Source organism: Aptenodytes patagonicus, chromosome 2 (assembly GCF_965638725.1).
Source record: "Aptenodytes patagonicus chromosome 2, bAptPat1.pri.cur, whole genome shotgun sequence".
NCBI lineage: Eukaryota > Metazoa > Chordata > Aves > Sphenisciformes > Spheniscidae > Aptenodytes > Aptenodytes patagonicus.
In genome coordinates, this window is record NC_134950.1 from 121,766,444 (window position 1) to 121,780,846 (window position 14,403).

The window sequence follows — 14,403 nt, forward strand, 5'->3', positions numbered from 1 at the left end:
CCTACAAAGTATTTTGCCTTATGTAGAATTCTTGTATACTATAGCTTAAGAGGCAGAAGGACTTCAGTGTTGTACAGAAGGTAGTGACAAGGTTGTGACTCTCTTTTTAATACAGCTGTAAACCAACATATTAAAAGATGCTTAAAGATATAAATTCAAGATGGAGATCACTTAGCTTTGTATATAGAATCATAGAATCACTGAGGTTGGAAAAGACCTCTAAGATCATCAAGTCCAACCGTCAACCCAACACCACCATGCCCACTAAACCATGTCCATAAGCGCCTCATCTACACGTCTTTTAAATACCTCCAGGGATGGGGACTCCACCACTTCCCTGGGCAGCCTGTTCCAATGTTTCACCACTCTTTCAGTCAAGAAATTTTTCCTTACACCCAATCTAAACTTCCCCTGCCGCAACTTGAGGCCATTTCCTCTCGTCCTATCACTTGTTACTTCGGAGAAAAGACCGACACCCACCTCGCTACACCCTCCTTTCAGGTAGTTGTAGAGAGCGATAAGGTCTCCCCTCAGCCTCCTTTTCTCCAGGCTAAACAGTCCCAGTTCCCTCAGCCGCTCCTCATAAGACTTGTTCTCCAGACCCCTCACCAGCCTCGTTGCCCTTCTCTGGACACGCTCCAGCACCTCAACGTCCTTCTTGTAGTGAGGGGCCCAAAACTGAACACAGTATTCGAGGTGCGGCCTCACCAGTGCCGAGTACAGGGGCACGATCACTTCCCTACTCCTGCTGGCCACACTGTTTCTGATACAGGCCAGGATGCCATTGGCCTTCTTGGCCGCCTGGGCACACTGCCAGCTCATGTTCAGCCGGCTGTCGACCAGCACCCCCAGGTCCTTCTCTGCTGGGCAGCTTTCCAGCCACTCTTCCCCAAGCCTGTAGCGCTGCATGGGGTTGTTGTGGCTGAAGTGCAGGACCCGGCACTTGTCCTTGTTGAACCTCATACAGTTGGCCTGGGCCCATCGATCCAGCCTGTCCAGGTCCCTCTGCAGAGCCTTCCTACCCTCAAGCAGATCAGCACTCCCACACAACTTGGTGTCGTCTGCAAACTTACTGAGGGTGCACTCGATCCCCTCGCCCAGATCATCAATAAAGATATGGAACAAGACCGGCCCCAGTACTGAGCCCTGGGGAACACCGCTCGTGACCGGCCGCCAACTGGATGTAACTCCATTCACCACAACTCTCTGGGCCCGGCCGTCCAGGCAGTGTTTTACCCAGCGCAGAGTACCCCTGTCTAAGCCGTGAGCCGCCAGCTTCTCTAGGAGAATGCTGTGGGAGACAGTGTCAAAGGCCTTACTGAAGCCCAGGTAGACCACATCCACAGCCTTTCCCTCATCCACTAGGCGGGTCACCTGGTCATAGAAGGAGATCAGGTTGGTCAAGCAGGACCTGCCTCTCATGAATCCGTGCTGGCTAGGCCGGATCCCCTGGTTGTCCCGCTCATGCCTTGTGAGCGCCCTCAAGATGAGCCGCTCCATAATCTTCCCCGGCACCGAGGTCAGGCTGACAGGCCTGTAGTTCCCCGGATTCTCCTTCCGGCCCTTCTTGTAGATGGGCGTCACATTGGCAAGCCTCCAGTCATCCGGGACCTCCCCCGTTAACCAGGACTGCTGATAGATGATGGAAAGCGGCTTGGCGAGCACCTCCGCCAGCTCCCTCAGCACTGTTGGGTGGATCCCATCCGGCCCCATAGACTTGTGAGTGTCCAGGTGGCATAGCAGGTCATTGACTGCTTCCTCTTGGATTACGGGGGGTTCATCCTGCTCGCCGTCCCCGTCTTCCAGCTCGGGGGGCCGAGTACCCTGAGGATAACTGGTCTGCCTGTTAAAGACTGAGGCAAAGAAGGCATTGAGTACCTCAGCCTTTTCCTCATCCTCAGTGACAATGTTCCCCCTTGCATCCAATAAAGGATGGAGATTCTCCTTGGCTCTCTTCTTGTCATTAATATATTTGTAAAAACATTTTTTGTTGTCTTTAACGACAGTGGCCAGATTGCGTTCTAGCTGGGCTTTTGCCTTTCTCATTTCTTCTCTGCACGACCTAACGAGATCCCTGTACTCTTCTTGAGTCGCCTGCCCTTTCTTCCACAAGCGGTAAACTCTCCTTTTTTTCCTGAGTCCCAGCAAGAGCTCCCCGTTTAGCCAGGCCGGTCGTCTTCCCCGCCCATTCTTCTTACGGCGTACAGGGACAGCCTGCTCCTGCGCCTTTAAGACTTCCTTCTTGAAGATCGTCCAGCCTTCCTGGACCCCTTTGCCCTTCAGGACTGTCTCCCAAGGGACTCTCTCAACCAGTGTCCTGAACAGGCCAAAGTTCGCCCTCCGGAAGTCCATGGTTGTGGTTTTGCTGCCCCCCCTCCTTACTTCACCAAGAATCGAGAATTCTATCATTTCATGGTCGCTAAGCCCAAGACGGCCTCTGACCACCACATCTCCCACCAGTCCTTCTCTGTTTGTAAACAGCAGGTCGAGCGAGGCACCTCCCCTGGTAGGCTCCCTTACCAGCTCTGTCAGGAAGTTGTCTTCCACATACTCCAGGAAGCTCCTAGACTGTTTCCTCTCTGCCGTGTTGTATTTCCAGCAGACGTCCGGGAAGTTGAAGTCCCCCACGAGAACAAGGGCCAGCGATTGTGAGACTTCTGCCAGCCGCTTATAGAACACTTCATCCGCCCCTTCATCCTGGTTGGGTGGTCTATAACAGACTCCCAGCAGGATATCTGCTTCGTTGGCCTTCCCCCTCATCCTTACCCATAGACACTCAACTGTACCATCATCACAATCGTTGAGCTCTATACAATCGAAACACTCCCTAACATACAGAGCCACCCCACCGCCTCTCCTTCCTCGCCTGTCCCTTCTGAAGAGTCTATAGCCATCCATTGCAGCACTCCAGTCATGAGAGTCACCCTACCATGTTATCTGGAAACTCCCTTAGCTTACAAGACCTAAGGCTGCCCTTATTTTCTATTTTCTACTCCCTTCAAGAACAGCAATAAAACCAGTTGCAAAATAAAAACTAGGAGACAAAGGAGAAACGCAGTTCTGTGGTCATCTACGTTAGTATAAATCTTCAGAGACCTACAATGGCTAAATCCGTCTCTGATATAGAGCCTTTCTATTTTAGTTTCTTGTCTTGGAAACAAAAAAACCTGAAATAATGTTTTTAAAATAAAGTGTGGAAAAAGAACTCAAAATCAAAAATCTTTGACACACTATAGCAGTAGATAAAAAAAAAAAAAAAAGCACAAAAAAAACCCCACCAAAAAAACAAACCACCCCATTATCTGACCTCTGGAAGAACCTAACTGCATTCAAAAAGTTATTGACAGGTTTTCAGTCATTCAAAGGTGAATCTTGACAGCCAGATGAAAGTAATTAGCAATGTTTTTTTAATTTGTTTGTGTTTTCTCAAATACTAATAAGTAAAATTATTCAGATAGTTACAGCAATATGTTGTCACAACTGCATTGTTTCTTCGCTTCCCTGCACCATTGGCCATAGTCCCTTTTTATCTTGGTCATATCCAATTATGGCACTGAAAAAAAGCATTATAAGTGTATTACAAACATTGCCTTCATATTTCAGTTCCTTTTTTTTTTTCAGTTCTTTGTGTTTTACCTGTCAATATCAGTACGAATTAAAAAAAAGATATGTCTTTAACAAAATCTTTGTAACTCTTAACTTATAATATTATAGAGGCACTTGCAGTACATAGAAAGGGAATTTGAAAATACACAACAATGCAACAAATGATTGCAATCACAACTTCAGTTATTGTATAGTGAAATAGTGGTCTAACTGTTTTGCCCTTGTGTAGCCAATTCAAAAACCTCATTGCTTGTTGTGGTTTGTTTTGAACTTGCTTTGCAGTATTGCTAAGAGTATCCAATAGAAAATCTCATGATCTTGTTGCAGTCGACAGTGCTTTCAGTTGCAATGAAAAAACTGTTCTTACCCTGCAGAGTCTCCATGGATGCATCAAACAGTTGCAGGGGAGGGAAGAGCAATGTAACAGTGAAATGATTAATAATTAATGTATTAGATGGTATTTCAGCAATTTTTGGCTTTTCTGATATACTGAGTTCTGCAGGTCAGCAAAGATGTGCTTCAAATGTTCTTTGGATAAACTGTTGCTGTTTTGCAGTCCTCAGACCAGCCAGAAAAGCAGATTCCAAAATGTCACATTTATTCCTTAAGCCAGGTTATTAGAACGTTCCCAGATAAGTCTGGTGTAACTGATTTTAATTGACAATGTTGTCTTAACCCATGGTAACCCTCATATGTCACATTGAAGTATTCTTGCCTTCCAGAGCATGAGGACTAAAAACAGTCAGATGTGCTTTGGCTTGTAGTTGCATGTGTCTTTGTCATGGCATCCCTGTGCTTGGTCTATCAAGTCCATTTATGTTAGCAGGCAGTGTTCCATTATATATACTCTTTCACTAAGTCTGAGGCTTTACGGTGTTTCTTAACGTAAAAACTTTTTTGGTGGTTTTGAGTAATTTCATAAAAAAACCAGAAACCCCCACAAAACCCCACTTTATTAAAATTTCAACCTTTGCTTTTAGTAGATTGTAATTTAAGAACTTTACCCCTGCAGGTTCATACTGGAGGAGCTACAAGTCATGCTCCATGAGCTGTTGAAGTGTTTAAAGCAATACACTTTACATAGCTTATGCTTATTAACCACAAGATTGAGGAACTCGTCTGTTTATGAAGTAAATTACAGAAATACAACAAAACAGTTCTAGAATAATTAATAACAGCTTGTTTTTTCTGGGATTTCTGTAGTTACTGTCTATGCTGACTGCTTTTGAAGACAATGTTAAAATGGTATCAGGGTAAAATCTGATGGTTTGTTGGCCAACTCTCACACTCCTGTTCTTTTTCCAGTCTCTGTAAAGAGGTATATTTAATTGTTGCAAAGACTGTCTTTAATAAATTACATTGTGTTGATTTTCAGTTTAAGGGCAATGAAGTTGCCTTTCACTTATTCCGTCAGCAGAAAAGGGAATTTGAATGATACTTGGTATGTTAAATGTGCGTCACACAGCAGGATTTTAAACTTTGTACACAACATGCAGGCACACACTAGGCACCTCTTTATTCTGTAGTGTTACTCCCTTGAGAATCCAGCTCAAATGTTTGAAGGTAGTTTCTGTTGATGAGGCCATTTGTGCTCAGTCTAATTCTTGGATAGAGCCAATTCACTCAATTTGTAAATTCTGGCTCAGTTTTTAATTCTGATTTTTTTTTTTTTTTTTTTTTTTTTTTGAGAGAGAGATTTTAAGTAGGGTTTGTGTTTTCAGAACAAGGCATTCTGATCAAGAGCTGATCCAAAAAACACCATTGCTGCTGCCAGCAAGGTGATCTTTGACGATGGATTTTTTTAATTCTTTTTTTTTTTTAACCAAATAGCCCAATTGGTCTTCATAGAAGAGGAGTACGGATGAGTAGCAGATATTTTTATTCCTTGGAGGTAGAGGATACGCCATATGGTTGGTTTGGGTTTTTTTTTCTTTTTCTTTTTTCTCCTTTGGCTCTTCAGGAATTACAACATACTGTTGGACAGAGCAGAAATGATCCTTATCTTACGCTTTTTACAACTCATAATACCCAATTCTGTTAGTCATAATATGAGAGCTCTCTTTTTCCTTCCGCTGATTCTCAGCTTTATTCCCTTGGAAACTGAGGCAGTACACAAGAATCTCTCATCTTTCTACATGTCAGGCCACATTCCAGAAACTAGAGAAGAAAATCCTTTCAATATACAGGGCAAAATACAGAGAGAGAGAAAAAGAAGCAAGCTGTGATTTCAGAATCCAGTCAGCTAACCATTGTTAAACTTTTGAAGGGAAATATTTTGTGGTTATTCTTTATTTCTCACTCTCCTTGTTAAACTTTTAAAATTATTCTTTCATTTGGATTTACAGGAAGTAAGGAGTTAGCAAGGATTTTAGCATCTTATAAATTGACTTTATCATAGGAATGGGGAATGGTCAGTGGATTAGGAAAGTCATGGCTCCTTACTGCTTGCAGTTTATCCTTTTTCTTTCTTTCCAACCCCTAATTTGGGTTGTTCCTTGAAAAGGTGTTCTTCACTTCATGAAGCCAAAATAAAATTATTTTAGATAAGTACAATCAGAGAAGGTAGAAACAGTTTTGCCATCTATTTGGAGCATCTGTTGTATAATTTAGGGTCTGATGTAGACATGATCGTATCCAACCAAGGTGGTGTTTGTAATCTTCCTGCATATATGGGAATTAATAGGTAAATGTTTAATCATATTTGTGCTGAAATATTTATGTATTCTGAAAATCCTTTGGTCTTCTTTTAAAATAAATATATTAAAATATCCTACATTTATCCTTAAGGTAGGACATTTTAAAATATAAGTTCCATCATATTTTGTAGTTCATTTTGTACCATTTTGGACATAGTACCTTAGATAGTTTTTACTTGTTGCAGCTCTTGAGAAGATGTACAAAGCAGCTTTGCACTGGGCCAATCTGTCTTGGACGGAATTTATTTAGTAGTGTTTTATGGATTTTTTTTTTCTTTTTTTTTTTTCTGTGAGTGACATGAAAAGTACCATACTAATACAGAATGCATGTGAAAGTGAGCAACTTTTAAATGTATACAGTGTTAAAAATACAGTGCAAGTAACCCTTTTCCATAAAATAATATTAACGTATTTGTGTTTATTTCCACCAAGGATTTTGTGACTACAATTACTCGTTTACTTGAAAGTCCTTCAACTTTTATTCGAGCAAAAGCCTTTCTGGTCCTGCTACAAGTTTTAATTAATAACAGGGAGATGTTGCTACTCAGTTGTCAAGCAAGGTAAGGTAATAATGGAAGATAATTAGAGACGTAATATTTATTTTCAAAGTCGTACCTGAAATACTTTAAAATGTGTGGTATTTTTGAGCCAATGTTTTAGGAGTGAACTATTTTCTGTGTAATATGAATCCTTTTATTCATGAGAATATCAAGAAAAGAGTGTTCTCTTTCGTCTGGGGTCATCAGGTGTGATGATTACTCACAAGGGGAAGCCACTGTCTTACAGGCAGAGTTTGTCTTTTAAAGTAACTTGCGGTCCCAGTGACAATTAGCAAGGAGCAGATTTTGCTTTGGGTTGGGCAAAACAAATCCTGCAACAGTGAGTTGTTACTATGGTGGGAAAGCAAAATAGAAAGGTCTGTCATGTACCTTCCTCATCTTGGGGTGTGGTATAATCTTTTCAGTATAGGCACATTCAAGGTAAAATAATGTTTCTTGGCTATATATGTTGTTGGAGTGATTTATAATGACCACTGAATTCCTGTGACTTTTACATGAAATATTTTATTTGTTTCTATGTTTTAAAATACTTTGCAAGAAATGACTTCTCTAAAATTATATTTTACTCACAGTGGAATAGTTATTTGAATTTTTGTGTCTTCTGATGGCACAAAAACATTCCTGTATCAGACAAGAAGAAATTAAACTTTGTTAGAATGTAAATTGTCACCATGTTTCGGGGGTGATTGGAGAAATAAAATGGAAGAATTTTTATTTGGGATTTATATCTTCTACTGTTCATTATGAAGAACAGCAAAATACAGTGTAAACCCAGTTTTTATGGTATTGGAATAAAGCAGGTTTGGAACTGAAAGTAAAAAAGGATGAAGCTTGTGGGTAGCTGTAAATCTAACTACATTTACAGCAAATATAACCTTATATCTTATAATGATACTTGAGAAGAATTAAGATGTATGCATTGGAGCTAAAAGGCTGGATTGGAAGGAGCACGTGAGTTATACCATGAAGCCATTGTGAGAGGACATCTTGTGGGGTGCTATCATTGTATACCCCTCCACTCACATATGAATCTGTAGATATCCCAATTTTTGTAGATCATAGAGAATAAGTTCTGAATCCAAGTCTTTTTCATGTGTATCTTTTTATACTTCCAGAAATGTTTTATCAGGTGATGTGTTCTGGTTAGTGAAAAATGTCTCTAATGATTTGTAAGTAACTTTTTGAATGGTTACATTTTTAATGACTGCTGCTATTCATATGCTTGTTATAGCACATAGGACTGATCTGTGTGTTTGGAGAAATGTCTGACAGAAGTCCTGTACTGACAGTTACTATGTTTCTTTATACCTGGGGTATTATGTGAAGGAGAAAAACTTTAATAATTTTTATCGACAATGTGATCTCTTTATTTATAATGCTTTCCAATGAGCAGCCTTTCTGAAGAGAATGTGTTGTGAATTTGAGATGTTATTTTGTATTGTGAATTTTGGCTTTTTCCTGCTGTTGTATTGTGACGCTCCAGACAGAGCTGATTAGGGACCAATACATAATATAACACATTAGGTAAAACAATAGGCAAGCCTTATAGCAGCTTTATTGAATTGATAAACTGTTTTTCTTAATTTGTTTGTTTTTCTTCATAATTGTTCTTCAGTGAACAGTATATCTCTTGACAGGATAGATCATCTAGACTAAAACCTTTCTCTTGCATCCAGAAAGTAAGATGGCTACAGTAGGATGAGAGAGGAGAAATGACCCATTATATGTGGAGACAACTACTTCCATAATATCCTGAAGTCAGGAAGAATTTTAAGCCCAGTAGAAATAATGGATATTCTTTGACTTATACTGTTGAATTCCTATTGGTGTATTCTGGTTAAATGTCTCCAGTTCTGTGACAGGAAAGTTACTTCAAAATTAAGACTAATAAATTCAAAATTGCTAGTACAGTAAGCAGTAATCAGTTGGATAACTATTGAAAATGTTTGATATACTCAAATTCTCTTTATGAATGTGTTTGATTTGAGAAATATAAAGAGTATGTAGTAAAATGTGCATAATTTCTACTTACTGGTTTGTCTTTAGCAGTTGCAGCTAATGCCTGTAATGGGATTTATATTGCTTGAGATTATAAAATCTGTTTATGATAAAGATAATCAATATGGCAATTTTTCAGTGTGCATTAGTTAAAGGATATGATGCAGATGATAAAACAGTCAGTAATAACTCTTTCATGGCAACACTGCATATATCTCTACAGCTTCAAGTTAAGTGTTGCTCAGTTTGGCATTGGAAAAGGCTTTTGTTTAGTTTCGTAATAAAAATTATACATACATTTGCAGAGATTTTTGTGATTTTTTTTTTTATTTTTATTTTTCAAAAACCACATTCTCTGAATCTGTCGTAGCGTATTTTTAAATTATGAAATTAGTTGTGGTGGGAGTGTGTAATTCAAGAGCTTGACAATGGATGTCACTGAGGAAATTCCACTAGGACTTTCCAAAGTACTTCAAGATTTCGAGATCCGTGGATGAAAAGCATTTATACGTAATATCAAATGTAATTTTGAAGTGAATTTTTTCTCAACACAACATTGATACAATTCACCTGTTATTCTTTTTTCTACCTGTCTCATGGTAGTCCATTACATGCTTTTTGTTATTCCACATGTGATACAGCTAGAGAAGGTAGGAGACCTTTTAGGCTGAAATAGCACTTGTTTGCTTACAATATGCAAATGTATTTCTTTTGCTAATCACATTGAGTTTTCCAGTCTCCTTGTTTTTTCCATGATTTGCAAAGGCAGGCTACCTGTTAATGAGAGGAGGGATACAACCTGAAGTTTTGTTGAGACTTATAATTTCACCCTTTTCTGAACTAGTAGTAATTTCTGATTAGTCTCACTGAATTGTTCTTTCTGGATCTAAACGGTTTCAGAGAATTTCCTAGGTGAATAGAGACTGCCCTGGAGATTGAACTTCCTCCCTAAAGAATTTATTTAAACCTCTTTTTATACTATCTGCAGAGATGGACACTTGTGAAAAGATAGGGTAGTATTCCTGACAGACTTTCACAGCCTGCAGAAGCCTAACTACGCACAAAAGCAGAACTTCAGAGCAAAATCTTTCTCTGTTATCTGTCCCCACCTTCCATATTTTTTAAATTTTCAGATCTTGTATGTGCCCTCAAAGGAAAAGCTTTACCTGGAGACCTATTACAATCTCACATCTAGCATAGGCTGTTGACTTTATATGTCTAAGACTGGCCTAGAAAAATAGCGAGAAAAAGAAATTGGTGCTCAGTCAAATGGGAAAACATGGAAATTGAAGGTGGTAGGGAACAATTACACAAGTCAGTGATTTCAGGAAAAAAATCCAGCAAGCTGGTATCAAACTAAAAAAAGAAAAAAAGCATAGATGGGGAGAAATAGGGATTGACCCTTCTTGCTAGCATGATCTGCCATCCGGTGTTGCACCTCTGTAAAATAAACAATATATCTATATTAAACTTCCTTTAAAAATCTTCATCATTTTCTGTTAGCAGAGGTTGACTAAAAACGGGTCCTTGAATTGTCGGCATAAATGGACTGTATATGTCCTCAGAGCATGCAAGACATTCTTTAGTTTCATGGAGGTCTGTCATTCTCTGTGAACTTAGTGAACTGAAGGGAGAAGTAGGGGGAAGACTGCTAGTGAGAGACCTCCTGCTTTTAGGTTCAGTCATCTGGTGGCCGCATGCATTTTTCCCCCTGTTGAGGTTCTGGTAAAGTTGTAGCTGAGCCTTACTGATATCTAAAGCTGATTTTAAGGATGTTGAGGGTGAATGTCACTGATCGAAGGGAATGAATGAATTTTAGAAAACAGTTCTTAAAGAGACCTTGAGAGGTTGCAGGGTCTACCCTTCTGATCCAGGCCAAGGTCTGTAATGCTTGAGAAATATTTTTTAACGATTGGTGGAAATTGGTGTGTATTCCATGACCTCTTTTTGATAGCTATTCTAATTGTTAGCTATTCCTAACACTCAAAAATTCTTGCTGTTTCCTCATTGAAATGTCAATTCTACAGATTAAGCACAGAAAACAATGTAGTCTCTTTCCCTTTACAGTGACTTCTGTATATTTGAAGACCATGTCTTGTCACGCTTCTGCTCAGTCTTCTGAATTTTCACTAAATCTTCTCTTTTTTCATGTTGATCATCTTTAAATGAACAGTTCTTATGCTTTTAAAGTAGTAGACCTCATTCCCATTCCTATTACTCAGGAGTAAAAGCTTGCTGACAGCCATATCATGCAATACAGATATTTGAAGAAATTTTTTTAAAATCAAACCTGGCTTCATAGACAGTGGTTTATTCCTCATCATATTTAACTTATTTATAGTAACACCTACATATTTTTTCATGTATTGTTAAGTGCAAGACAAACGTGTGCATTAAATGAATTGAATAAATGTATTTCCATAGGCCTAGTTTTGCCCATTAGACAGAACACTGAGATTCTTCAGGGAATAAAAGTAACTGATGAATTGTTCTACATATGACTGAGGAATTTGTTGAAGGAAAATAGAGATACTAATGCTTTCCTGCCTATATATGGATCTGTACAATTTTCTCGAGAGACAATGTTTAGTTGAACAGTACTATCGGGGAAAAAATAGTTGTGCATATTTTTAGAAAATCTTTATGTGAAAGACAATTTTGTGATGGGAAGGACAACACAAAAAGAAAGAACTCATGAGTTTACGTAAACTTTGTATCTTTCATCTCTCAGAATAAATGAACATACTTTGTATGCTTCTCAAATGTGATTAACTAATAGAACATGCTTTTAAAAAATGAACCCCTTCCCCACCCCACCCCCAGCAATAAAACTGCTGATGTTGAAGTCTACTCAGCCTATTTTAAGTACAACTTAAACAGATTTAAACTTATTTCCATATAAATTCAGATGATTGTTAAATCATGGAAGTGTTTTCTTAAAGAAAAAAATCCATACAAACTCTGAACTTTTGTCATGTTTTTGTTAAACAGTTTTTGAGTAAAAAATACTTGGTTGTCTGGAAAGGCTAGAGGGCTTTATACTATCTTAATTTAAAACATTCAATTTTTTATATTAAAAAAACTTAAAGCTTTTTAAAGAAAATTCCATTTGAAGCATAATGTCAGATTTTTAAGTAGTTCTCTTCTACCAGACAAATAAAAAATCCTTGTAATTTAATACAATTTCCAGTGATTGCAAGAAAAACAAAAGATGTCCCCATAGTCTCTGGGGAGTGTAGCTGAATGTGTTGCATCTGGGCTGTTGCAGAGGTGAAAGGTAGTTATTGAACGGGTCTTTGTCTCTGTAGCACAGTTCAGGAAGGATAAGGTCGTTGTAGTATTCCATAACAATAATGCATTGTTTAGAGGCCTAATCCTGCAAAATGCATTCTTAGGTAGTTTTGATTTCATTGAGTAAATTGGCTTTTTGATGGAAATATACACCTCCTAGGACAAAATTTTGTGTTTGAGAGTTCTGCTGTTTTGTTGTGTACACTTGAGGCAGTTTAAAGAAGTTGTTTTCATACGTCTGTAAAAGAGCATTGATTATAAGAAGGGTATTTAAAAAAAAAAAAAAAGATAATACTGAAGTACATTCTTAAAATCCAGAGTATGGATTTCAGTCACCAGTGACTGATTTTTTTTTTTTGCACAGGACACCTAGGGAGTTCGAGTGTGAAACAAAGATGTCAATATTATGCCCCTAAAGGGAAGTCTGGCCGTTCTGTCTATTCAAATGAGCGTTTTAAAATATTGCCTGAAGCATTCTGTTACAGGTGTATTATTAAAGCAATCTCTTGTAAGTTAGCTGATGGCTAATAAATCAGTTACCATAGTTTACTATGGGAAATGTAATTCTGCAGAATGGCATAGCTATACAGCACTTATCAGTTAGAATGTAAGCATTGGGTTTGTCTTTAGAAATCTTGAACACCAGATTTCTAGAGAAAGAATGTAAGGCTAGTTGGGATTTTTATCTCTTTCAGTATGGTCATTCTAACTAGTGCTAACATTTTGATAGGCTGTAGTATGATTTATGTAGTATGATTTTTCTTGACTGAAAGATTGATCTCTTGTTACATTGACAAATTCTTGCTTTAGGAATTCTTACATGTTGAAAATGAATGTCTTCAGTCTTTTGCTCATATTGTGCATATTGGTCATATATTTCAAAATAAAGTGGATTTTAAAATTAGTCTCTCTCTGTCTAAGTCTGCAGAGGGATTCACTCCTTATGTTAGCATCATATATTCATTTAAACTGGTAGAGTTGCACTTACAGTAGCTCAAGGGTTTCTTTCCTCTTGTTCCTTGACGCAGTCATTTACGTTATTTTAAAAATTTTTTATTTGAAAGGGAAAGTCTAAAATTTCAACAAAATTAGAGCCAAAACTAATGTATCATCTTGATTGTAACCACAGATACTAGAAATGTCTGGTTCAGTAATATTTTTGAGATATAGTGTCATTTTGTTTTGAGAGGTAATGTTTTGCACTTGCTTAAATGTAGACTCGTGATGTATATTGAAAGAGACAGCAGAAAGACCACGCCAGGAAAAGAGCAGCAAGGTGGCAGTGAATACCTGTCAAAATGCCTGGATCTTCTCATCTGTCACATTGTGCGGGAGCTGCCAGGAATTCTAGGTAAATTCAGTTGGTTAACTGAACAAATCTTACCTTTGCTTACTCCCTCGAGAAACAAGTATCCCCTTACATATACAGGTGGACAGACTGTATTGTCTGATTACATGAAGTTTGCATGATATCAGCTTCGTGAAGTTCTTTAGTTATGTCATGATCAGATATTTTGTATTGGAATGCATGATTTCCTGTATTAATGTTTTGTATTTGTGGAATGGTAAGCCCCATAAACTCAGGAATGAGGCCCGAATGTACAAGAAGTTTTATCAATGTTCTAAAGATATTCCAAACATTTAAAAACCTAAGAGCAAATTTACCTCATAAAGCACAAAGCTAGGAGAGATGCAACAGGGCATATCTGTGAGTACATGTTAAACACTTATACTGAAACTTATATGTTGAGTATTTGCTTCAGGCAATTTTTCTGGAAAATTTCAGCCTAGATACTTCAGTTGTTCTAGACATCTGAAACGGATTTGCTCATGCATAGGAAATCCTCAGATTTTCTCTGAGAGGATGTCAGTGCTACCTCAGCCCATCCCTTATACTTAGGAATAAGGACATGAAGTTTCAGCAAAGTAGCTTTTGTGCCAAGGATATGCATTTGGACAATTTTGTGAATGTCTGCTCAAATTTCACTAGTATTTGAGCCTTTGGAATGATAAAAAGCTACTTTGTGCTGTTCATATACGTTCAAACAGAAATTTGCTTGGGTATAGCAGCTAAAGTCCTCTCATCATTGAATATGCTCAAACTTGTCATAGTGGGGTGAGGTACTGGGGAAGAGGGGACTTGCAGAAGGAACAGTGAAAAGCATGTGTGCAGATAGGACAAAAATTGCAGGGCGTAATGTGGACTCATTGGGCGACCAGAGAAGAAACTGGAGTAGAAAGAAATTAGTTCG

General features: G+C 38.4%; 1 protein-coding gene across 1 annotated transcript in view; it reads left to right on the forward strand.

Annotated features, from left to right (window-relative positions):
• The window catches only part of ULK4 (unc-51 like kinase 4), a 260,277-nt gene that overhangs the window by 73,104 nt on the left and 172,770 nt on the right, over window positions 1–14,403 (forward strand). Inside the window, exons 24-25 of the mRNA XM_076331013.1 lie at window positions 6,735–6,862; window positions 13,369–13,502. Of these exons, the coding sequence (XP_076187128.1) occupies window positions 6,735–6,862; window positions 13,369–13,502 (262 nt within the window). The remainder of the gene's footprint in view (window positions 1–6,734; window positions 6,863–13,368; window positions 13,503–14,403) is intronic.